Source organism: Podarcis pityusensis (genome assembly GCF_964106645.2).
Source record: "Podarcis pityusensis genome assembly, chromosome: 5".
In the NCBI taxonomy this organism is placed as follows: Eukaryota; Metazoa; Chordata; class Lepidosauria; order Squamata; family Lacertidae; genus Podarcis; species Podarcis pityusensis.
Window position 1 is genome coordinate 78282453 of NC_138032.1, and position 23123 is coordinate 78305575.

A 23123-nucleotide genomic window follows, 5' to 3' on the forward strand; every position below is an offset into this window, starting at 1 on the left:
GGCGGCAGGAACATGATGTTGATGAAGCTGAACTCCTCCAACAAGTCCACCTCAAGGCCTTTAGGATGAGCAGGAGCATTGTCCATCAGAAGCAAAGCCTTCAGCGGCAGGTCGTTGTCCAGCAGGTACTGTTTGACAGCAGGGCCAAAGGCAAGATTGACCCAGTCCACAAACAGAACACGTGTGACCCAAGCCTTGCTGTTGGATCGCCACATGACACTCAGCCGCTCCTTGTCGACCTTGTGTTTCTTGAAGGCCCGTGGGTTCTCCGAGTGGTACACCAGCAGGGGCTTGATCTTCAGGTCGCCGCTTGCGTTGGCACAGAAGAGCAGGGTCAGACGGTCCTTCATGGGCTTGTGGCCAGGCAACTTGGCCTCCTCCTGTGTGATGAAAGTCCTTTTGGGCATCCTCTTCCAAAACAGCCCGGTCTCGTCGCAGTTGAAGACCTGCTGTGGAACGTAGCCCTCCGTCTTCACAACCTCCAGGAACTCCAAGGCAAAGTCTTCAGCCGCAGGAACATCAGAACTGGCAGCCTCTCCATGCCTGACCACGCTGTGGATTCCGGATCTTGCCTTGAACCGGTCAAACCAGCCTCTGCTTGCCTTGAAGACTTCTGGCTCGGCCGAGGTTCCTGGCTGTTCCCGGATGAGGTCTGCGTGCAAGGCCTTGGCCTTCTCACAAATCACGGCCTCAGTCACTGTGTCCCCTGCACGCTGCTTCTCTTCTATCCAGATGAGGAGCAACTTCTCGACCTCCTCCAGAACAGCTGGGCGGTTCTTCACGATCCTGGTGACTCCCTTGGCTGCATCAGTCGCAAGGATCTTCTCCCTCATCTTCAGGATGGTCCCGATGGTCGATGGGTTCCTGCCGTACTCCCTGGCGAGGTCCGTCACACGCATTCCACCGTCGTGCTTCCGGATGATCTCCTTCTTCATCTCCAGCGTCACCTTCTCCTTCTTCCTCTCGCCGGCCTCCGCAGCAGCAGCAGTCTTCTTGGGTCCCATGGCAGCACAGCTGTTACCTTTGTAAAACTCAGAAAAAGAAAAAAAAATCAGCAATTCAAACCCACAACCAAGTCCTTGAATTCCAAACACCCAACCCAAAATCCAAAACCCCCCAAAAAAAGTTTTAAAAGTTTAACTTACGAAATGGCTGCAAATCACCAAAGTCTTCAAAATCCTCAAATGGCTGCAAAAGAAGTTTTGGGAAAGCTTTAAAAATCACCAAAGTCTTCAAAAACCTCAACTGTTCCCCCAGCCCCTCCCCAACTGTTGCAAACCCCTCCCCAACTGTTGCAAACCCCTCCTCAACTGTTCCCCCAGCCACCCAGCACACAGAAATTCAAAACCCAGAAAATTTTTCAAAAAAAACCAACATGGCCCAATGGTTACAGAAAACCATAAAAATTCAAAAAAAAGCACACAAGCTCCCAGATTCCTGCAAACCCCTCCTCAACTGTTCCCCCAGCCACCCAGCACACAGAAATTCAAAACCCAGAAAATTTTTCAAAAAACAACAACATGGCCCAATGGTCACAAAAAATCATAAAAATTCAAAAAAAAAAGCACACAAGCTCCCAGATTCCTGCAAACACCTCCCCAGCTGTTCCCCCAGCCACCCAGCACACAGAAATTTAAAACCCAGAAATTTTTTTCAAAAAAAAACAACATGGCCCAATGGTCACAAAAAATCATAAAAATTCAAAAAAAAACCACACAAGCTCCCAGATTCTTGCAAACACCTCCCCAGCTGTTCCCCCATCCACCCAGCACACAGAAATTTAAAACCCAGAAATTTTTTTCAAAAAAAAACAACATGGCCCAATGGTCACAAAAAAATCATAAAAATTCAAAAAAAACCACACAAGCTCCCAGATTCTTGCAAACCTCTCCCCAACACCAAGTCCTTGAATTCTAAACACCCCAACCCAAAATCCAAAAAACCCAAAAAAAGTTTTAAAAGTTTAACTTACCAAACAGCTGCAGAAGAAGTTTTGGAAAAGCTTCAAAAATCCAGCAAACTCTTAAAAAAGCTCAGAAAGGCCACCACACCGCGTGCAATGTGTTGCTCCTCGAGGTCAAGTCGCAACTGCACCTCTTCCAGCAATGCACCCTGGGTTTTAACGGTTTTACGAAAAAGGAAACAAACTTGCAAGACGGTTTCGTCTTGCGAAGCAAGCCCATAGGGACATTCGTCTTGCGAAGCAACTCGAAAACGAAAAAACCTTTCGTCTTGCGAGTTTTTCGTCTTGCGAGGCGTTCGTCTTGCGGGGCACCACTGTACTATTTAGCAGTTATATCTACTACTGAATCAAGTTTTCTAGCAGCCACTGCCTTTGTCTAGCTAAGCAAGATCAGTTGCTGCTAGAGCAGACTACTCAAATCTTTTTTTAAAAAAAGTAGCTGGAACTGCTGAATGGGAAGTGTTAAAAAGGAGTGGCAATTGCTCCTCATTATCCTCTGCCCCTTCCTATCTGCCACCCCCCCCCCGGAAAGGACAATATGTTGAGCTGTGCATTGGTCCTAGAAATCTCTCTTCCCCTGCTGACAAGTCAGAGTGCTGATCAACCCTTCCACTCCTCATAATTCCAAACAAGCTGGACTCTTCCCCATGTTGTGGAGAGAACGTTGTAACTACTTAAGGCCCTTTAGAAAATACTTTGATTGCCAGATCACAAAGTCAAAACCCACCAGCAATGGCACAAAGTTAAACTTTGTATTGATCTAATCAGATATGAAAAAGCTATACAAACAAGTGACACTTATTCAGAATGGGGATGGGGGTGAATGATGGTATTTCATTTCGCTTTTTTTAGTGTTGGGTCCTCAAGGAGATTGACCAGATGATGAGATGACCTAAAATCTCTGACTTGGTGACGGCAAATGTTTAATAAAGTATTTCCAAAACATATCACACCTCTTGCCCCAACATGCACCAGCTGCTAAGTTTGTTGAAAGATCGCCAAGATGATGGGTGGCTTTCATGTTGTGCTGCGTCTTTTAAAAAAGTTGTTGAGATGTCTGAGTGAATATATCTTGGAGATGCTTCCTGTATCTCAACTCTGTGCCTAGGATTTTATATAGTCAGGACAATGTATGGCTTTTGGGGGGGTAAATGGAGCAAAGCCCGAGTGATGCATTGTTCTGGAACAAGGCCCATGAAGAGAAATGGTGTGGAGTAGATTGAATTACAACTGCTTCAATTTCAGCAAGACTAGGATGTGTAAAATGCAGGCTCTACAGTAGTAAATGTTCAGTCTACAGCAGCTTCATCTCTCTCTCTCTCTCTCTCTCTCTCTCACACACACACACACACACACACACACCATCCCCACTGACTCCTGTGGTCTCCCAGAGACAGACTGTATATACTGAGAATCCCATCATTGTTTAGTCAATATTTTGACTGTCTGCCAAATTTTGCAGAAGGCAGCTTTAGTCAAGAGAAAAGGCAAATGAAGGAGCCTCATTAGTTTAGTGCTGAAAGAAAACTGGTGATATGTTCAAAGCCCAGTTATTCAAGAAGAGGTGCTGCATTGCAGAGTATCACCTGTAATTCCAGACTCAGATTGGAGTTTGCAGCAAATAATCAGCATCATTCTACTACTAGACTGACCAGTTCAAACTGTTACAGTTGCTTCCTACTTCTTACTCTAATGGGTTACAAAATACAGAAACCATCAAGTCTATCTCTAATGTTGCAACACCATGGTATAAAATAACAGGGAACGGGAAGCATCAAGTATACACCTCAAATGTTAGAGTGCTGAACTGAAGACCCAGGTTCAAAACCCACTCAGCCATGAAGCTCACGGGGTGATCTTGGGCCAGTCATGATCTCTCAGCCTACTCTACCTGGCAGGCTTGTCATGAGGATACAGTGGGAAGGGGGAGAGTCATGTACAATGCCTTGAACTGCTTGGAGGAAGAGTGGAATCTAAATGTAATAATAAAATAAATAAATACATAAGAGCAGCTCTGCTAGAGTGGACCAAAGGCCCAACTAGTCCAGCATCCTATTCTTACAGTGGCCAACTAGAAGCCTGTGAAAAGCTTGCAAGCAGGATGCAAGTGGAACAGATGTGGATCTCTAATGTGAACCCAGTTAAAATTGAAATACAGTGGTACCTCAGTTTTTGAGTGTTTCAGAAGTCGAACGTTTCGTTTTTCAAACGCCAAAAACCTGAAAGTAAAGGCTTCCATTTTTGAACATGCCTCAGAAGTTGAACAGCTTCCACTGAGGTACCACTGTATTTTTCTCAATTTCCTCTGTAAATTTGCAGGCTGCCCTTTGCGCCTCGGTTTTTGAACATTTCTGAAGTCAAACGATCTTCTGGAACAGATTACGTTTGAAAACCAAGGTACCACTGTACACAAAAAGGCATTGATTTTTTAGGAATGTGATTTATGATAAAACTTGAGTTCCATAAAACTTTTTTGATGGGACACAGTCTTCTAACCCAAACTGGAGCCATTCTCTCTTGCTGTCTCTCAACTGTTCACATGAGATCAACCTTGACACGCAGACCTTCTCAAATAATGAAATCCAAGCTCAACATTTGAATTTGGAATGATGATTGGAAAATGTGAGATGCTAAATAGGACTTTTAAAAATATTTTTTAAAAATGTAAATTGTGCTATATATTTGGGAGTTGGAAAACAGGAGAAAAGTATAATGGAATTCCATTCACTATGCACAGTGAACTCTTGGAGCTGAATTCATAAGGTGTGTTGGAGGCCACAAGGCAAGATAAAAGATGAAAATGGGAAAGTGACATACACATCCAACCAGCAATCACCTCTAGATAGTTTTTTGTTTGAGAGTGAATTTCATAGGAGAGCTGGTGGATTACGTGCAGTGTTAACTATCAATAGGCTGCAGAGCTGATGGCATGTAGTGTTTAGTTCAGCATCAGTACCTTGGACAGCTCACAGAGGAGGCAAGAGCTAAGAAGCAGGGCTGTCCCACTTCACCTTCAAGCAGCATAAAAACTCTTCCATCTCCTGCCTAAATATGCATTCCATTGACAGCATAAGAAGCAGCCACCTTGCCTGGACAAAGCTACTCCAGCATTTCTATATTTTAAGCATAGATTGTCTGGGAGAATGAAGATCTTCTTTACATGTAGACCTCTGCCTGCTCTTACTTCCTCTTTTGCTTCACCTCCTGTCTTTATCTAGTGGCACAAGTGCCATCCAGTCCATTTCCACACAATTTAACTATCTCAAGCTGTAGAAGAAGCTGTACTACACATTCAACAGAAAGCCTCTTCATATGTTGCTTGCATGTAAGTCTTGGCTGTGTTGATCCTGGACCAGATCTTTAGTCCCACCTACGGACATCACAATTCCTTCCTGCAGCAACTGCAGGGCACACATAGGATGAGGATCAGGCTATTGCTTTGTCCCACCCCAATCTCCAAGTGGTGAGAGACTCCCAGGGTGCCTGTTGTCCACTTCTTTTCCAGGAGGCTGTTTTGGTGCCCCCTTTTTTGGTCCTATTGGGGATTCTTCTTCAGAATGCTATTCCAGCCAATCAGGGATTACTTTCCTGATGTCACAAAGCCAAACAGCTCAACAGAATCAACAGTGCAGCAATGACACGGGAAGCCAATGTTGCCAGTTCAGAGTAGGGACATTTCTTTCTGTATCACATTGCCCTGACCAGTCTGGCGGGATTAGGGTGGCGGGCACAGCTGCTATTGTAAATGCTGTTGTCTGAGGTGGCTATACAGACGAGTTGTAGGAGCAGCATAAAAAACACAAGAGCCTGTTGGATCAGGCCAATAGCCCATTTAGTTAAATACCCTATTCTCACAGTGGCTGACTAGATTCCTGTGGGAAACCTTCAAGCAGGACCCAAATGCAAGAGCACTATCCCATTTCTGGCTTCTAGCAGCTCCCCTATCCAGACAGAGAGAGCTAGTGTGGTTAGGAGCGGTAGACTCGTAATCTGGTGAACTGGGTTCACGTCTCCGCTCCTCCACATGCAGCTGCTGGGTGACCTTGGGCCAGTCACACTTCTCTGAAGTCTCTCAGCCTCACTCACCTCACAGAGTGTTTGTTGTGGGGGAGGAAGGGAAAGGATAATGTTTGAGACTCCTTCGGGTAGTGATAAAGTGAGATATCAAATCCAAACTCCTCCTCCTCCTCCTCCTCCTCCTCCTCCTCCTCCTCTTCCTCCTCTTCTTCCTACTGTTGTCTTTGCTCTGGTAACCTCAAGGTTAGATTACGGTTCAGAAACTTCAGCTAGTGCAGGGTTCAGTGGCCAGGTTGCTCACCGGAGCAAGACAGTTTACACCAATCCTGGTCCGACTGCACTGGCTGCCAATTAGTTTCTGGGCCCAATTCAAAGTGCTGGTTTTGACCTATAAAGCCTTAAACAGCTCAGGACTGCAATACCTCAAGGACTGCCTCTTCCCATATGAACCTACCCCTCTGAGGCCCTCCAACGTCTGCCCCCTCCTTGAGAGATCCGGAGGGTGGCAACTGCAGTGGCTCCCCATCTGTGAAATGCTCTCCCCAGGGAAGTTTGCCTGGCGCCTTCATTGTACACCTTTAGGTGCCAGGCAAAAATGTCCCTTTTTAACCAGGCCTTTGGTTGATCTGATTTACATCCTATGCTCTTTTAAAATGTGGGGGTTTTTTGGGGGGGGCTATTAGGTTGTTATTTTTATTATGTATTTTGTGGTTTTCTATCTTGATTTTATTCTGTGAACTGCCCTGAGACCCCCAGGTATAGGGCGGTATATAAATTCTAATAATAATAATAATAATAATAATAATAATAATCAGAAGCATTATGGCCTCCAACTGTGGAGTGTTTGGCTAGTAATAAGCTTGATAGCTATCTCCTCAATGGATTTGTCCAATCCTTTTTAAAAGCCATCTAGATGGGGAGCCATCACTGTTTTGCGTGGGAGCAAGATCACACTTGTACAATAAGAATTATTAGCAAAACTCTGAGATTTTTGGAAAGCAAAAAATAACAATGAACCAAAAAAAGAGTTAACACTTGCAACAACTTTCTAAATATCCTTCTAGGCTTGTCTAAACAAAAATCTTTTCGGCATTTTGATAAGGTAAGCATCCGAGGGGGCAATCTCTTTCGCTGTGTTGAATGCTCAGCTCCGAAGCAAACATAAAAATTACAGAACATTTGGTGAATGTTTGTGATATAATTGTGGTGGGATTGAGCAAATATGATTTCATTTTGAAATATAATTTTCATTTTGAAATGCTCCTCCAGAGCATTCTTTTTCTTGCTGCACTAATTTAAATGTAATTGGACACATGGCCACCAGAGGGCAGATGCAAGCTTAATATCTTATGCTTATTATAGCCTATTGTTGTCTACTTCTGGTTTAATACCCAGTTTCTCATATTTTCTATAAGTTGTGTAGCAGTATTCTTGTAACAGTGCGTTCTAGAATATTTCTGCTTATTGTGTTGAGTGATTCCTTTACATAGTATATATAATTTTTATTAAATTTTCTAATTTACATTTCAAAATATTCATTTGAACAGCGTTAAATCAGTGTCTTCCCTCCTTATCTTTCTGTGGTTCATTTTGCATACCGTACATCCCTGCATATTTTAATTGAGCTAAACCATTCAGTAACCCATTGTTACATCCATCAAAACTTATTTACACTGTGGAATTTATCTTAATGCTACCAGCATTTTGAAATGAACAGTTTTCTCCTATGTATTCAGTAAACATTTTCCAGTATTCTTTAAACGTGCATTCTTCTTGTTCTCTTATTCTATATGTTAAATATTCAAGCTGAGCATATTGCATCAGTTTAAGTTGCCATTCTTCTTTGGCTGGGACCTCGCTCGTTTTCCATTTTTGGGCTAACAAAAACATGGGCCGCAGTAGTGGCACACACACACCCACACACACACCCACCCACCCCTGAGAGTTTCCCTCTGAATTATCCCCAACAAAAATGACTTTTTTTAAAAAAAGGTACTTTTAAACTTACTTTTCAATTCATTATATATCATTTCCCAATACTCTTTTACCCTTTTACAAGTCCACCGCATATGATAAAACGTACCCTCAACCTCATTACATTTCCAACGCTTATCTGATTTGGACTTAAACATTTTAGCGAGTCTACTTGGAATTAAGTACCATCTATAAATCATTTTCAGGTAGTTTTTCTGCAAAGAATAACATGCAGTGAACTTCAAATAGCTCTTTCAAAGTTTTCCCCAGAGATTCAAATCTATATTATGTCCTATATCTATTGCCCCTTGTATTATAGAAACTTTAACAAGCTCATCTTTTGTTTCCCAATCTAACAGCAGATTGTACATTTTTGTGATTCCTAGGCTTGGAGAGATGGCAGATGTGAGATCTATATGTTGGCCTTTATTCTATATCTCATCTTTTGGTTGGTCTTGTATCATGTGATACAAATGTCTGATGCAGCAGCACTACACATACTTGCGACAGTGTGTTTCCTGACACCTCTGCGGTTGCTCCCTAAAGTCGTCCATCCCCACAGACACCTCAGAGATCTTGGTTAGCAGTCATGCAAACACCACACCTTTCAAGGCAACCTTCCTGTCACCGGGAGGAAAAAACTGCAGCAGCCACAACAGCCACTGGCAATTTTGAAGACCCTCACCAGTCATGACGTCACTTGCATGCATCATTACACCAAGCAACAGGCAATGACATCACAAACGCAGAGCTTACCTCACTTAGCCCACTCCCCCAAGGGGACAACGGTACCCTTCCTTTGTTGGCCCCTCTTAGCTCTGTCCCCATTGCTGAGTGGTGAGGAAGGTGACGTGGAACTGGGATTCAAAAATCAAACCTAAACATTGTCCCTTGGGAGGATGGTTCAAGCCTACCATTTGCTCTTGCCAAATCGACACAATGCAATGTCTCTAGACACTGAGGCCACCAGGAACAGCAGACAGATCCAATTTTTATTTCAGTGGTGTCTTTGAGGGCAGTGGAGCATGGCTGCCATTCATATCTATGGGGGAAACCGAGGGCTGCTCTTGAGAACAATGGGGCAAAACACCTGTAATGAACCGGCCCCATATTCTGTGATGAATTGATTTCTGTGATGAACCTGCCCCTGACCATTTTTGCTGATCTGGTATTGATTTCCCCCCCTTTTTAATCCCACCCCCTGTTCTGATATGGTTTCAAATACAGTAGCTGGGTTTTCTTGATGATGTGCTATTATGTTTATATGTTTTATCTTTATATGTTTTATATGGTCATGCTGGCCATATGACCTGGAAAGCTGTCTGTGGACAAACGCCAGCTCCCTCAGCCTGAAAGCGAGATGAGCGCCACACCCCATAGTCGCCTTTGACTGGACTTAACTGTCCAGAAGAGGAGGAGGAGGAGGAGGAGGAAGAAGAAGAAGAAGAAGAAGAAGAAGAAGAAGAAGAAGAAGAAGAAGAAGAAGAAGAGGAGGAGGAAGAGGAGGAGTTTGGATTTGATATCCCGCTTTATTACTACCCTAAGGAGTCTCAAAGTGGCTAACAATCTCCTTTCCCTTCCTCCCCCACAACAAACACTCTGTGAGGTGAGTGAGGCTGAGAGATTTCAGAGAAGTGTGACTGGCCCAAGGTCACCCAGCAGCTGCATGTGGAGGAGCTGGGAATTGAACTCGGTTCACCAGATTACGAGTCTACCACTCTTAACCACTACACCACACCTTTACCTTTATGTTTTATATGTAAACCACTTTGATGAGACGTCCCAGAAGTGAAAAGTGATATAGAAACTCTCCAAATAGTTAATAAAAAAATACAAGCTTCACTTATCCATAGGACAGCCACAGTGTCAAAACCAACATTTTGCGGCGAGAAGTACTGCAGATCTAAAGGGAGAGAAAAAGCAGGCTCCCTATAACAGCTTAGTCAACACAGGGACTTCCCACTCAAAGGAAATACTGTCATGGTTAGGATGACTGTATGGGGGTTTATACATAGCACTGATCCAGTCTGAGTAAATAGGATTCCAACTGAGGTTACTTATCCCATTCTCGCCCCTCCTGCTTGCACCCTTTCCATCATCACCCATTTTGACCTTCGTTGACCTTGCAATGTTTTAGTAATGACACGGGGCACAGCATGACAGCAGCATCACAATGTCAGATTATGGCATGCTAGGGGACTTAATAGTGACCCTGCCTTGTCCAGCCTGCATAACAGGAGGATAGGCTCATGCTGTAAAAACAGCCAGTAATTAAATAGCTTATTTGGGAGCAACACAGGCTGAGCACACAGCCTGATGGGCTTTGTTATAATTAGCTAATGACACACAGAACCAAATATGCAAAGCAGGTATCTTGGGGGCTCTCTTTATACAACATAACTTTTCCAGAATCTGTCTGCCGTGTTGACTATGTCCATTTCCTGCTGGGGATTCAAAGGCTCCTGTGACTTAAAGGGCTCTACAGAATCAGGACCAGTGTTCTCTCTCTCTCTCCAAACCAAGTAGGACAAAGATGTTTATAGACCAAATCTGTCACCTAGGTAGCTATAAATACTTTTCTATCCTAGTCTTCTAAGGTGATGGGTTAAGCAGGTTCAGGCTAATCTCTGTTTTCAGCTAGGCTTCATGGGGATGAGACTAATCATTTTTCCATCAACATAGTGTTCTCTGAAAACACTAATACCAACTACTGACACTAGATGTCACCAAAAGAATAGATCATTTCCCACTCCAAAAGGTGCTGGCTCTGTGTTGTTGACACATTTTCATGCAGGTGAAGGCTAATACCTGTTTTTGACCCATCTTCCTAAGGATTGTTGTTCCATCAGCAGGGTTTCTGCCTTTGCTCCTTGCTTATGACATATCTAGGTTTTCAGCAGTCTCCACAATGAAAGATGCAGACAGGAGAGCATATTTACAGCTTTATTCAACGTAGTTCAGAACAAAGGAAAGCATGACTGCTTGCCTCCGTGTCCAGGAAATAAGTCAGAAACAAAAGCTATATACAAAATGGAAGTTCCCAGCAGACAGTGCTGGGAGTAAACAGGCATGTGATACACAACAATCATGCCTGACCCTTTAAGGTGGAACAGAACTATATCCTAACAGTCTTGTACAGGAATTACTGTTTGTGTGAACCACCAACATGGGTGTCGTATATGTTTCAGTGGTGGAGATGCTTGTTTGTGCAGATGGGTGGTGCTGTGGTTTAAACCACTGAGCCTCTGGGCTTGCTGATCAGAAGGTCGGCAGTTCAGATCCCTGAGACAGGGTGAGTTCCCGTTGCTCTGTCCCAGCTCCTGCCAACCTAGTTTTTCGAAAGCATGCCAGTGCAAGTAGACAAATAGGTACCGCTCCGGTGGGAAGGTAAATGGCGTTTCCGTGTGCTCTGGTTTCCGTCACGGTGTCCCGTTGCACCAGAAGCTGTTTAGTCATGCTGGCCACATGACCTGGAAAGCTGTCTGTGGACAAACGCCGGCTCCCTCGGCCTGAAAGCAAGATGAGTGCCGCAACCCCATAGTTGCCTTTGACTGGACTTAACCATCCAGGGTTCCTTTACCTTTACCCTTTTACAAGCGGATCTATAGAATCGTTATATCATATAATCTTCTGTTGTCCATTACATTCGGCTTCACGGTCCAAGTTTCTGGCCCCATATTTATCGAGAATTGCGGACAGTCCTCAGGAAGCCCAAATAATATACTTATTAAACGACGAAGATACAAGTAGATCCCTTGCAATCGCTAGATATCTGAGTAATGTTTTATTTCAAAAGAGGAGAAATGGATCACTGTGTGTTTCTGACAGCTTAGCTAAACTTAAGAACCATCAATAAGTGCCAGAACTAACACGTATACCCCCCAAAATCTGATGGATCGGAATTGCGGTTTACACAGAGGGAGCTTATTGTGTATAGTGTTTACTTAACTAAAGTAAAATTGGTTTTATAAGGGTGTTTTAACTTGGAACTGTTTAAATTGTATTGTTTATGGATAAATTCTGATGTATTGTCTTCGATATGGGCCAATGGCCGCAATAAATCTAAATCTGAAATCTACCTTTACCCTTTTACAGACGGTGGATCCATGCAAACACGACTAAGCCAGCATCAGCCCTCCATTATGACATGTGGGCATAATGTCATAGGTGAACTGTTGCTTTGCACCACCTTTTATCTGTCTCACAGGCCCCTTTAGATGAAAATTGTGAGACTACCCCCGGTGTCACTGAACTCTCCCACTCCATTTGATGTTCACCAATTTCTTGTGTAGAAGATCTAGTGACTTTAGAGGTTTATTTTCTCTTGTGTCATTTACACCTGGGGTGTGTTATTTTCTTTTGAGTCTTTTAGGTAATCTTGGGTCATTTAGATTGTTTTATGCTGTGTTGTTTACACCTGGGGTGTGTTGCATTTCCAGAGATGGTATAGCAGAGCCAGTGAAGCAATGTGGTTATGAGCTAGAAAGCCCCTTGTTTAAACCTCACCTTAGCCTTATACCCCTCCCCCCAAGAAGCCTGTCTATGTTCTTCCCTGGTCTCTTATCACAGGCATGTGAACATCCCCCCTCCACCAGGCATTTGGGAATTAGATTGAGATTCCATTTTTATTTTCTTTTATGACCTTCCAATTTTTTGAGGGGGGGGGAGGGAGGGTAATTAATTACATTTTCAGTGCTATTTTTCTAGCAATGGCGCCCACCTGAGAGGTGCTGGAACTGAGTTTTGTTGAGTTTCGGCTGAAAATCAGGCCTGTTTATTCTTATATTGGGAACTTGTGTCATGTTGAAAGCTGGTCTCTAAACAGTTTAGAGTTAACCTATCACTTAACCATGGGCTTCCTGGCTGAATGTCCACTGCAATTTCCTTTGCCGTATTCTATATTCTCACTTCATCCATTGAATTAAATATAACTATTACTTAGGGACAGATTTATAGCTACCTAACAGAACAGTTACTTCTTGGTACAGTGATGTTTGGAAAAACATGTGCAGAAATCCACAGGATCCCACCAGGTCTTCAGAAGCAGCTATCCCTGCGTCAAAGAAGATTACTCCTAATAGGATTTGCTACTTGGAGGCTGTTGTTCTGTCTGTTGCAAAACCTGCACAGTGTTTACTTCAGGAAGAATATGGATCTCATCTGTCATGCATGTCTTCTTCTGCTGCTGTTTTTCTCTTATGGGACAACCCCAACAATTTCATCTTGTGTCACAGGATGCACCTGTTCCAACGATAACTTTGGAAGGTAAGAAACATTGGTAGGACTATAGAGAAACTTGGGAACAACAAGTAGTGGCTGAATTGTGCCCAATATTGCTAGTATTTTTTAAGAATTCTGTTTAATTTCAAGTTCATTTTTAGGGCATGATTAGTTTTCTGAAATAGTAAGTCTTCGGATATGATGCTAATAGCGATGTTAATGTACTTTTGTTTGGGTGTTAAAACAAGAAAGATGAAAATGAAGCAAGTGCATTCTTAACAGTGTCATAAAAACAGAAACCTTCACTTAGCTGTCATTCCATGTACAGTGGTACCTCGGGTTAAGTACTTAATTCATTCCGGAGGTCCGTTCTTAACCTGAAACTGTTCTTAACCTGAAGCACCACTTTAGCTAATGGGGCCTCCTGCTGCTGCTGTGCCGCCGGAGCACGATTTCTGTTCTCATCCTGAAGCAAAGTTCTTAACCTGAAGCACTATTTCTGGGTTAGTGAAATCTGTAACCTGAAGCTTATGTAACCTGAAGCGGATGTAACCTGAGGTACCACTGTAATGGATTAAAACCAACTAAGCAATATGTTAACTTTGCTGTTTTGCTTTCTAGGAGTTTGCTTTGCATGTCAACATCATTGAGAAAGATCCCTGGGGGCATCCCTGAAGATATAAAAAAAATTAGAATAGAAAATTCTCACCTAACAGAATTGCCTCGTGGGTCATTCTCTAATGTCAGTGCCTTGGAATATCTTTGGCTTAATTTCAATAACATCACGGTCATGCATCTGAAAAGCCTCGAGTACCTGACGGATTTGACTGAGCTGAGATTGCAGGGGAACAAGCTGACTTCAGTACCATGGACAGCGTTCCAAGACACACCGGCTTTGAAAATACTGGATCTAAAGCACAACAGGCTCGATGTCCTTCCAGAACATGCCCTCCGCTACCTGCCTAGCCTGACCTATTTAGACATCTCTTCCAATCAGCTTACTGTCATCTCCAAGGATGTTTTCTATAACTGGCCTGTGTACCAAAAAACCCAGCAGCTGGAGAAGAAGCTAGATGCTATTTCCAACGCAGTCTTGGCTTTGCACGACAACCCATGGATATGTGACTGTCGCCTGCGAGGGTTTGTCCAGTTTATCAAATCTATTAGCCCACCCATCATTCTGATGAATTCTTACTTAACTTGCTCAAGCCCCAAATTCAGAGCAGGAAAGTACTTTCATGAAGTGGAGCTGAATAACTGCATGAAGCCATTGGTATCACCCTCTGAGCCAAATCCCACTGTATATGTTGGGCTGAATGTGACCTTGACCTGTCTGGTGCAGGCCAGCCCTTCCCCAGCAATCTGGTGGACCTATATGTTAAAGCACCTACGAGGATTTAATGGTAAGCATTACTCCAAGGAAAGTTATATTCATTTGCCTCTGAACTTCTAGTCAGGGGCTGACCGCAAACCAGTTAAGCTGAGTTAGCCCACTGGATTCAATGAGACTAAACTGCCTTATTCACTTTTTTTGCGAATGGGCTGCCACTTACCAAATAGAAAAGGTGGGTGAAACGTGGACAACCATTGTGTGATATTATATGAGTAAAGCCAGTCAGATTCTTGTTAAAAAATCATGTTGATTTAGGAGGGCTGAAGTATTAGATACCTTCACCACCAGTCCCTTCTCTGCCTATTATGTCTATATCCCACCTTTCCTCTAAGAAGCTCAGGGTAGCATGCATTGTCCCCTCCCTCCATTTTGTTCTTATAACATTTCTGTGAAATTGACTGGCAAAGGGATAGCAACTGCACAAGATCACCGAATGAGGTTCATGGTTGAGTGTGGCTTTGAACCTGGGTCTTCTCAGTCCTGTTTGATTAATAATAATAATAATAATAATAATTTATTTGTACCCCGCCCATCTGGGTGGGTTTCCCCAGCCATTCTGGGCGGCTTCCACAAATACCAAAAATACACTAATATGTCATACATTAAAAACTTCCCTGAACAGGGCTGCCTTAAGATGTCTTCTGAATGTCAGGTAGTTGTTTATCTCTTTGACATCTGATGGGAGGGCGTTCCACAGGGCGGGCGCCACTACCGAGAAGGCCCTCTGCCTGGTTCCCTGTAGCTTTGCTTCTTGCAATGAGGGAACCGTCAGAAGGCCCTTGGTGCTGGACCTCAGCGTCCGGGCAGAACGATGGGGGTGGAGACACTCCTTCAGGTACAACCAACAACCAACAATGGCTCCCCTCTATATGAGCAGGAGACTGATGAAACAAGCATAGTTTTGGTTTAGACGTACAAAAATCTCTCTCTGTGTCATCAAGAGAAATATGATTGTCATGATTTCAGATGGAGCATTATCATTTGATTTCGGTTTTGTATGCCCTGTCTTCAGTTGGCTATATTATTGAAATTTTATCGTTGTTTACTTGTTTCTCTGATTCCATAATATTTTTTTGGGGGGGGGAGGGTGGAATTAAAACAAAAACAAACATACTATGCCTGGATGGATATGCTGAGCTTCCTGGATGCTCACATTTATTATGACTTGCTTAAAAATCCCATCCTTTGGGTATGAAACCCGTACCATGCTGACTTAGGGAAGGAGCATAACTCAGCGGCTGATCACATTCTTTGAATGTAGAAAGTCCCAGATTTAATCCTTGGAAATTCTAAGCTAAAAGGATCAGGTACCCAATGATCCCTGCCTGAGATCTGAGAGAGCCACTTACTAGTAAGACTATAATGGGGTAGATGGGTGAATAGTCAGACTGGATATAAAATAGCACTCTATGTTCCTTAGAGTACATCAAATGATTTTAATTGGACTGCTCCAGTGTCAATGAATTGCTGAAAATAGCTGAATATATCCATCATATGCCATGTGCTCTCTCACATTTTCTTTGAAACATCTTAATGAGATTGCCAAGTCTACTCATATTTCCCTTCTTCCAGACCCCTCCTCACATCCTCAGGGTTGACCCATCACTGGAGTGCCATTTTGTAACAATGACTGCTCTATATCTAGTATGGCTTGCTTCATTAGTAATACTTTGTTTATTAATTACTTTATACATTGGCCATGGTATAGCATCCAATTGAAACAAATTGATTTGTGGGCTTTGAGGCTAATCCGGCACAAATTAGCCACAGCTGCATTCAGCTAAAATCAAGGGAAGCTAAATTATTTTCTTTTCATTCCTTCCTTCATTAGTCACAATGAAGCCCCTTTCCATTGTTTTTGATAAGAAATAGTTGTCAGCAATTTTTTGCTGGACTGTGACTCTTTAAAGCATATTTGATCCTGGAGCTTTTCAGACATCCATTTACTGCTTATGCATATCTGAATGGTATATAAAATGAAGGCAAGAGTTAACAATATCATTTGAATCCCTGCTGCTTGTGCCAACCATGGCTGAAGTTGGCAGAGCAGGGCAGTAAAATGGGTGATTCTTGTTGTCCCACTTCCAGGCTGCCGCAGAAGAGGGTCCTGGATTGCCCTATTGCCGGTAGCTGCACTGGCTTAGGATACAGCAGATGCTTGGCTGGCATCCTCCTTTCCCACAAAGTGACCCCATTTGAGGAGTTTATGCTGGCTACCACAGGCGAGCATATAGCCAACCAATTGGTAGCATGTGTTGCCAGCAGAAACAATGGGGACCTCCCTAGCAGCAAGGGCCCCCAACAGCAAAGCCTTGTAGAGCTGAGTGGAACCAAGCGGAAGGAATCCTTTGCCACATCCTGACCCCCTCCAAGCCATAAACTGGGGGTGAGGATTGCTACAGCCACGTTAGAATTTTGCAGTCTTACTGTATTGGCTAAATTGCATGCAGCTTTCTTAAACTGATTCCTACAGGGCTGGAATTTTCCTAGGCTGGACTCAGCCTTGAAGTAAATTATTCTAGACAGTTGAAATGAAATTGCTTCAGCTAGTATCTGAGTGTGTATATATATATATCCATTCCCATAGGTCTTAATTGCTTCTTTTGCAGTTCACCTGAATGGTTGTAGCTAGAAACAGTGACCTTGATTTGATTCATAGACCTTATGGAGAGGAAAGGAAAGTCTCAAGAGCACGGTAAAAGAGTTCCATATTATTCTGGCATTTTGGGGTCAGTTGCCAACCAGTATGGATGACTGCTGCTCTGTTAACTTAAAAATCCTGAATGACACTCGACACTGCATAATTTTTGAAGTTAGGGTTTGCCACTGCGTAGCTACCTTCAGTCAAGACCTGCCATGTCACATCTGAGAGTTCTACGATCACTGGATAAATCCATGTTCTTCATAACAAGTGCTCTTGGGTCTCCATGGTGTATGATGATAATGTGCACTAAATAAGTGTAGGGGTATCTGAGGCCTTCTTCATCCTGTGCCCTTCGATGGCACCTTCTCCGCCATCGTCTCATCGTCTTGGTAATGAATATGATGAGGTCTAGTGGTGATTGTAGTGAGGGTCCCATCTTGCTCAGGAGGTCCTCAGAGAATAACAGGATCAGAATTCCAGAGTCCACAATCAGGCAAGACTGTTTTAAGGCTAACCAAAATAAGGAGCAAGTTTCTGGGTTTCCCAGAACTCTTCATCGAAAGCTTGTACACCCTTCTGACATTTTTCATGGCATTGCCCTAATATGGAATTTGCTGCTTTTCTTATGGGCCAACACAGCTGCCTTTCAACATGGGAAGGTTTAGAATTGTCGTTAATATTTTGTCTAGTATGATACCTTTCAAAGATGAGTTTGGAGGTTCTTTTCAGGCAAGAACACCTGAGATCATTGTGAGAGAAGTGACAAGAAGGGCAGTGAAATTTCTGGGGAAGACTTTCCAAAAAAGCAAGCCTTCTGGGAGATTAGTTTGGTCATATTTGCATACTTCCTTTTCCTCCAAAGTAGCATGTGTGGGACTTCCCTGTTTTATCCTTCACATAGTGTGAGGATAAAGTTCCCCACTTGATCCCCACAACAGAAGTCTTTTAAACTGGGGGTTTTATTTAAAAATAAATAAAAAGAAAACATTTTATTGAGTGTTGTTGGAAGCAGTAACATGCAAGCCCAACCATGGGACACAGGTGAGGTAGCATGGAACAGAGAATCTGAAGGATCCATCAACCATGGGAGAAGGGATAAGGGAAGAATAACTACTTCCACCCATGGGGTTGTAGCCACACTCCTGTTACCTGAGCAGAATAGGATCGGCTCATGCAATGGGACTTCCCCTGCCTCGCCTTCCTCTTACAGCCCTCCACATACGCTGAAAATATTCTGCAGAATATTGAAGGGCTATGTGGGGGAAGGAGTGAAAGGGAAATTCCATGAGCAGGTCTACTTGCACAGTGTGGGATTTCACCCATTATCTGCATTTACAGCAAAACAATGGATTTTATGCTGCTAAATTCTACCGAGTAAAATTAATGGACCTACATCAGTTATGTTCACTAATTCTAAGGCAGAGCTTTCCAAACTGTGTGTTGCAACACATTTGTCTGTTGGCTGCAGTGAGTGGGTGTCACACAAACGCTCCCTGCACCCCTCCAGGGCCTGGAATGGGGTTAGTTTAACCACCATTTTGCTAGTAAAACTGAATGACTGCGTTGCGAAATGATGCATGTCTAAAAAGTGTGTACCCAACATGAAAAGTTTGGAAAGTTCTGCTCTAATGGGTTACTCTGCGTATGACTTGCCTTAAATACAACACTTTTATTATGATGACAGCAAGCAGCATCATCATAAGTTATAGGATATGTTGAACCCTAGAGAGATTAAAAAGTAAATGGCTGGCATAAGCAGAGATATAGTAAGTCCTAATCCAATATCGCTGAGGGAACTTCATGAATGAGCATGGACCTGAGCCCAGGTCTCCCCAGTCCAGATTCAGTACTTTAAGTATATCACACCTGCTCTCCTAATTTGGTAAACCATTTAAGGAACGTCAAGCCCTTAATGGCTTCGGCCCAGTATACTTGAAGGAGCGTCTCCACCCCCATCGTTCTGCCCGGACACTGACGTCCAGCTCTGAAGGCCTTCTGGTGGTTCCCTCACTGTGAGAAGTGAGGTTACAGGGAACCAGGCAGAGGGCCTTCTTAGTGGTGGTGCCCACCCTGTGGAACGCCCTCGCATCAGATGTCAAGGAAATAAACAACTATCTGATTTTTAGAAGACACCTGAAGGCAACCCTGTTTAGGGATGTTTTTAATGTTTGATGTTTTAACGTGTTTTTAATATTCTGTTGGGAGCCGACCAGAGTGGCTGGGGAAACCCAGCCAGATGGGCAGGGTATAAATAAATAAATAAATAATAGCTGAAATCATTGCGTTGAAACCGCTGCAATTTTAAAGGAATTTTTGCACATCTCTATGTTGTTCTACATCAGGGATCTAGAGTGCTGGTACTACTAACATGTGTGTCCTTTTTTCCTTCCCCCTCCCTAGCATCCACCACCCATATTAGTGAAGATAGAATTAAGTCAGAATTGATTATTCCTTCCGCCCACCTTGTGGATGAAGGCAATTACACATGCACAGCTGCTAACTTCCTTGGCAACACCTCAGCCACAATGATGCTGAAAGTTCAAGCTCCAAGGGCGGCGGCCTCCTCGTTCTCTTCCTCAGTCTCAGGTGAGAATTCATACATTGATGTGAGGATTGCCAAGCAGACGGTCTATGGGATCACTTTGGAGTGGTACAGCTTGACAGAGAATCCAGGAGAAGCCTGGTATACCCTCCATTTTGGGAAGTATGATGACTCTAAGAAAGACATGATATACATTGGCCCCGGCATCAATAGCTACTCTGTCAACGACCTTCTCCCTGCCACCAAGTATGAAGTGTGTGTTACTCTGAGGAACCAGATGCCTCAAAAGGGGCAGTGCATTGTGTTTGTTACAGGAAGTGACATCAGCGAGCTGGAGCAGCGGGAGAAGCTCATCCATATCATCATCATTGTATGTGCCATGGTGCTCGCTGTCCCTGCTGGGATGTACGCGTGTACCACCGAGACCAGGTTTAATTGCATGGAGAAATGTGCCGACTTCTGCCGCCAGAGCAGGAAACGGCAAAATCTTCGGGGGGTCAATAAAGAGAACACGTTTGACAGTTTGCCAACAGGCAGTGAAGAGGGGCTGTGCCACCGAGACTCCAGTGACGACAAGAAAAAGCTGAAGGCTTGCGAGGACAAGGAGAAGGCCAACAAGCAGAAACCCGAGCACAGAAATAGCGCTGATCTCTATTAGCCGATCTCCAAGCACAATCCCATGTTAGATAAGAGAAAGGTAAATATAGAAAGACTGGTGGAAATATCTCACACATGTGGACAGTAGGTTTTCATGATACATCAGTGTCAACAGGTGACAAGCGTACACAACAGAACTTCTGCGGCCACCAAAAACCTACAGCGGTTGAAGTTGTTGGAAGGCAAGAGAGGAACGTGCAGGGTCATCATTTTAGCAGGAACGCTATGCCTCTGTCAGCCTTCTAGCTGTGATTTATGGTTAACAATGCAGGGGATGGATGGAATTGCATTGCTTGTTGAACGAGCATAGAGTATGATCTATCAATATACAACCAGAGGGTTTTTCTAGAGGCATATCTGTAATTTAGATTACTGAATTGTTTTAGGACATCCCCACACCTTTCCTTCCCATTGTAGCTGCTGGTGATGGTTTTTTAAATAAATAAATAAATAAATAAATAAATAAATAAATAAATAAGGCAAGTTCAGAAATAGGACCTTAGCAATAGCACTGGTCAGACCAGGAGAGTTTGTCCAAGTGCATTTAAAAGGTGCAAAAAAGTGGTGGAGATTTCTAATTCAGATTAAGAACTCTTCTGCACAAAAATAACTCAGAAAGACCGAAACTGTTAAAGAAATAGAAACAAAATTGTTTTCTTAAAATAAACTGTTTGTTTGTTTTAAAATCACATCAGTCCAAATGTGTAATGACTATTGGTTTCAGAAGTAAACATGCATCTCTACCAGCATGAAAAGAACATTAAAGAACATTTAAAGCACACCCATAACAGCGTTTACCCTTAACTGAGCTACAGTTCCTAGCACAATACAGTTATCATGATTTTTTGGGGCAGGGATCTGCTTTCAATGTCTGGTATGTATGTAGCTTTGGTTAGATCCAGCAGCCTCTTCCTAGGTTCTTGTAGATCTCTCTTACTGGTTAAAGTCAGCCATAACTTTAGATTTAACTTTATTGTCGCCTTCTAGTGAGCTTGCAGCAGTAATTTTTATCAGCAGCACAAAAAGTTAGTGGTGTCTAAGTTAATGGTGAAATTATATAACCGAGCTTATCGTACAGAAACCCTATTTGCTGCTAAAATGAAGTGATACTTAAAAGTACAACCAGCCACACAAGGTACACACTGATCACAACAAGGATTCTTAGTTGTCTCCACAGACCAAAATCCAATGTCCATGGAGAAAAGATGCCAGTTTCAGGTTTTTCCCCGCTGGTAGTAGTGAAGCACATCTCTCCCTAGGGATGAGTGAATTTGTCAATTTTGGTTCTCTCAGCTTCTCATTTTTCCAACTGATACTCAGTTCTCTGCATTTTGCAGCAATGGAGGTTAAAAAAAACCCTCATGAAAATTCATTGTCATTTTAATGTGAATTTCTCCTTTAAAAGCTACGTTTTTAATACGCAGTGTTGACCCCAAAACAACACCTTTTTGTACGCTATTTTCACCAGTATCTTCATTCTTGTGCCCACTTTTCCCCAATACATGCATTTTTGTAGACACTGGCTGGAGAACTGCATCGCAAAATTCAGCTAAGTGCGAATTTTGAAGGCAAGCTATGTTTGGGTTTGCTTATTGCTCCTGAATGTGCAGTTTTGATAGATTCAGCTTTAAACGCACAATTGGGTTACTCCTCCATCCCTCCATCTCCTCACCAATCAATTTCACACACACACATTGCTTTAAAAAAAGGGGGGGGGGAGCACTTCTCAGATCTTCCATGCCACATCTGATTTTGCCATTAGAAACAATCCAACAATACTTTATTCCCCAAATGTAAAATAATCGATAATAGGACACGAGGGGGGAAATGCAATCCATTTTCAGCAGAACTTACTAGTCTCCTTTTTGCAAAGGACACCCAAGGCACTTTACATTAGAAGCAATTAAAATACAAAGCAGAAAGTTGCCCCCATCAGTAAATGATCATTATGTTTAATGAAGCCATTCTCTTTTAAATGTGTGAAATCCCCCTCTCCTGAAAAAGGTATATAAACACAGTTGCATATCTGCATGCAGAAAAATTATCTACCTGTTATCTACCTGTCTGTCTTTATGTATGCAATTTTGCCCCAGAGTCTGAAACTTTCATCAATATTTTTTAACTGGGCTCTTAAAAGATGATGTAGAAACAGTACTATTTTTAAAAAATAATAATAATTATTTTTGAAGTTTACTCTTCAAAAGAGTTCAGCATATTTAGTTTAATCTCCCACAGCAACTCTATGAGGTAGGTTCAACTGAGTGGTCCAGTGACACTTAATGATGCTGACAACCAAGCAGAGATTTGGCCACAGGTCCCCACTGTTCCCTATGCCATGTTCATAAGCTCAGCAAAGTTTTATATTCCAGAGCTTCCAGAGCAGGCATGTCCAACTGGTCGATCGTGAGGTGTCCCTGGTCTATGCTGGTCGATCGTGTGCTTCTGATTGCTCCAAAAAAAGCTCAACAACTTTGGTTAATCCAATGGTTAATCCATTGCCAGTTTATATATATATATATATATATATATATATATATATATATATGGAGTAGATTGCAGTCTCTTGGGAGTTGGACATGCCTGTTTTAGAGCAACTAATTTACAGGATTTCCTTGCTCCTCTAACAACGACCATTTCAACACATTATTATCCTGATCCTTAGATATGAATGTGTTATCTTTTGGATATTGAAAGTATATGCGATAGAAAGAAG

General features: G+C 42.9%; 1 protein-coding gene and 1 long non-coding RNA gene across 8 annotated transcripts in view; one reads left to right on the top strand and one right to left on the bottom strand.

Annotated features, from left to right (window-relative positions):
• Positions 1-9264, bottom strand: part of LOC308476981 — a 28606-nt gene extending 19342 nt beyond the window's left edge. Inside the window, exon 1 of the long non-coding RNA XR_013986309.1 lies at positions 8456-9264. This is a non-coding gene — a long non-coding RNA (uncharacterized lncRNA). The remainder of the gene's footprint in view (positions 1-8455) is intronic.
• Positions 5575-21099, top strand: LRIT2 (leucine rich repeat, Ig-like and transmembrane domains 2). 7 transcript variants are annotated; one of them, XM_081004966.1, is made up of 4 exons: positions 5575-5629; positions 12943-13219; positions 13796-14577; positions 19612-21099. In XM_081004966.1, exons 1-4 carry the CDS (start codon positions 5614-5616, stop codon positions 20409-20411), a joined length of 1875 nt encoding a protein of 624 aa, XP_080861092.1. In that variant the 5' UTR covers positions 5575-5613; the 3' UTR covers positions 20412-21099. The 7 variants fall into 7 exon arrangements, with proteins under 7 accessions (XP_080861092.1, XP_080861096.1, XP_080861093.1 ...); XM_081004970.1 differs by lacking the exon at positions 5575-5629 and adding an exon at positions 9736-10323 and having other exon boundaries at positions 12967-13219; XM_081004967.1 differs by lacking the exon at positions 5575-5629 and adding an exon at positions 10373-10476.
• Positions 21100-23123: the final 2024 nt, after the last annotated feature.

Bases quoted from the DNA above. Each gene is read 5' to 3' on its own strand.
- LRIT2 (XM_081004964.1), top strand. From the start codon at position 12,224: ATGTTCACCAATTTCTTGTGTAGAAGATCTAGTGACTTTAGAGGTTTA. The intron at 12,327-12,966 runs GTAATCTTGGGT...AAACATGTGCAG, and splicing joins TTTTCTTTTGAGTCTTTTAG to AAATCCACAGGATCCCACCA. The intron at 14,578-19,611 runs GTAAGCATTACT...CCCCCTCCCTAG, and splicing joins GCACCTACGAGGATTTAATG to CATCCACCACCCATATTAGT.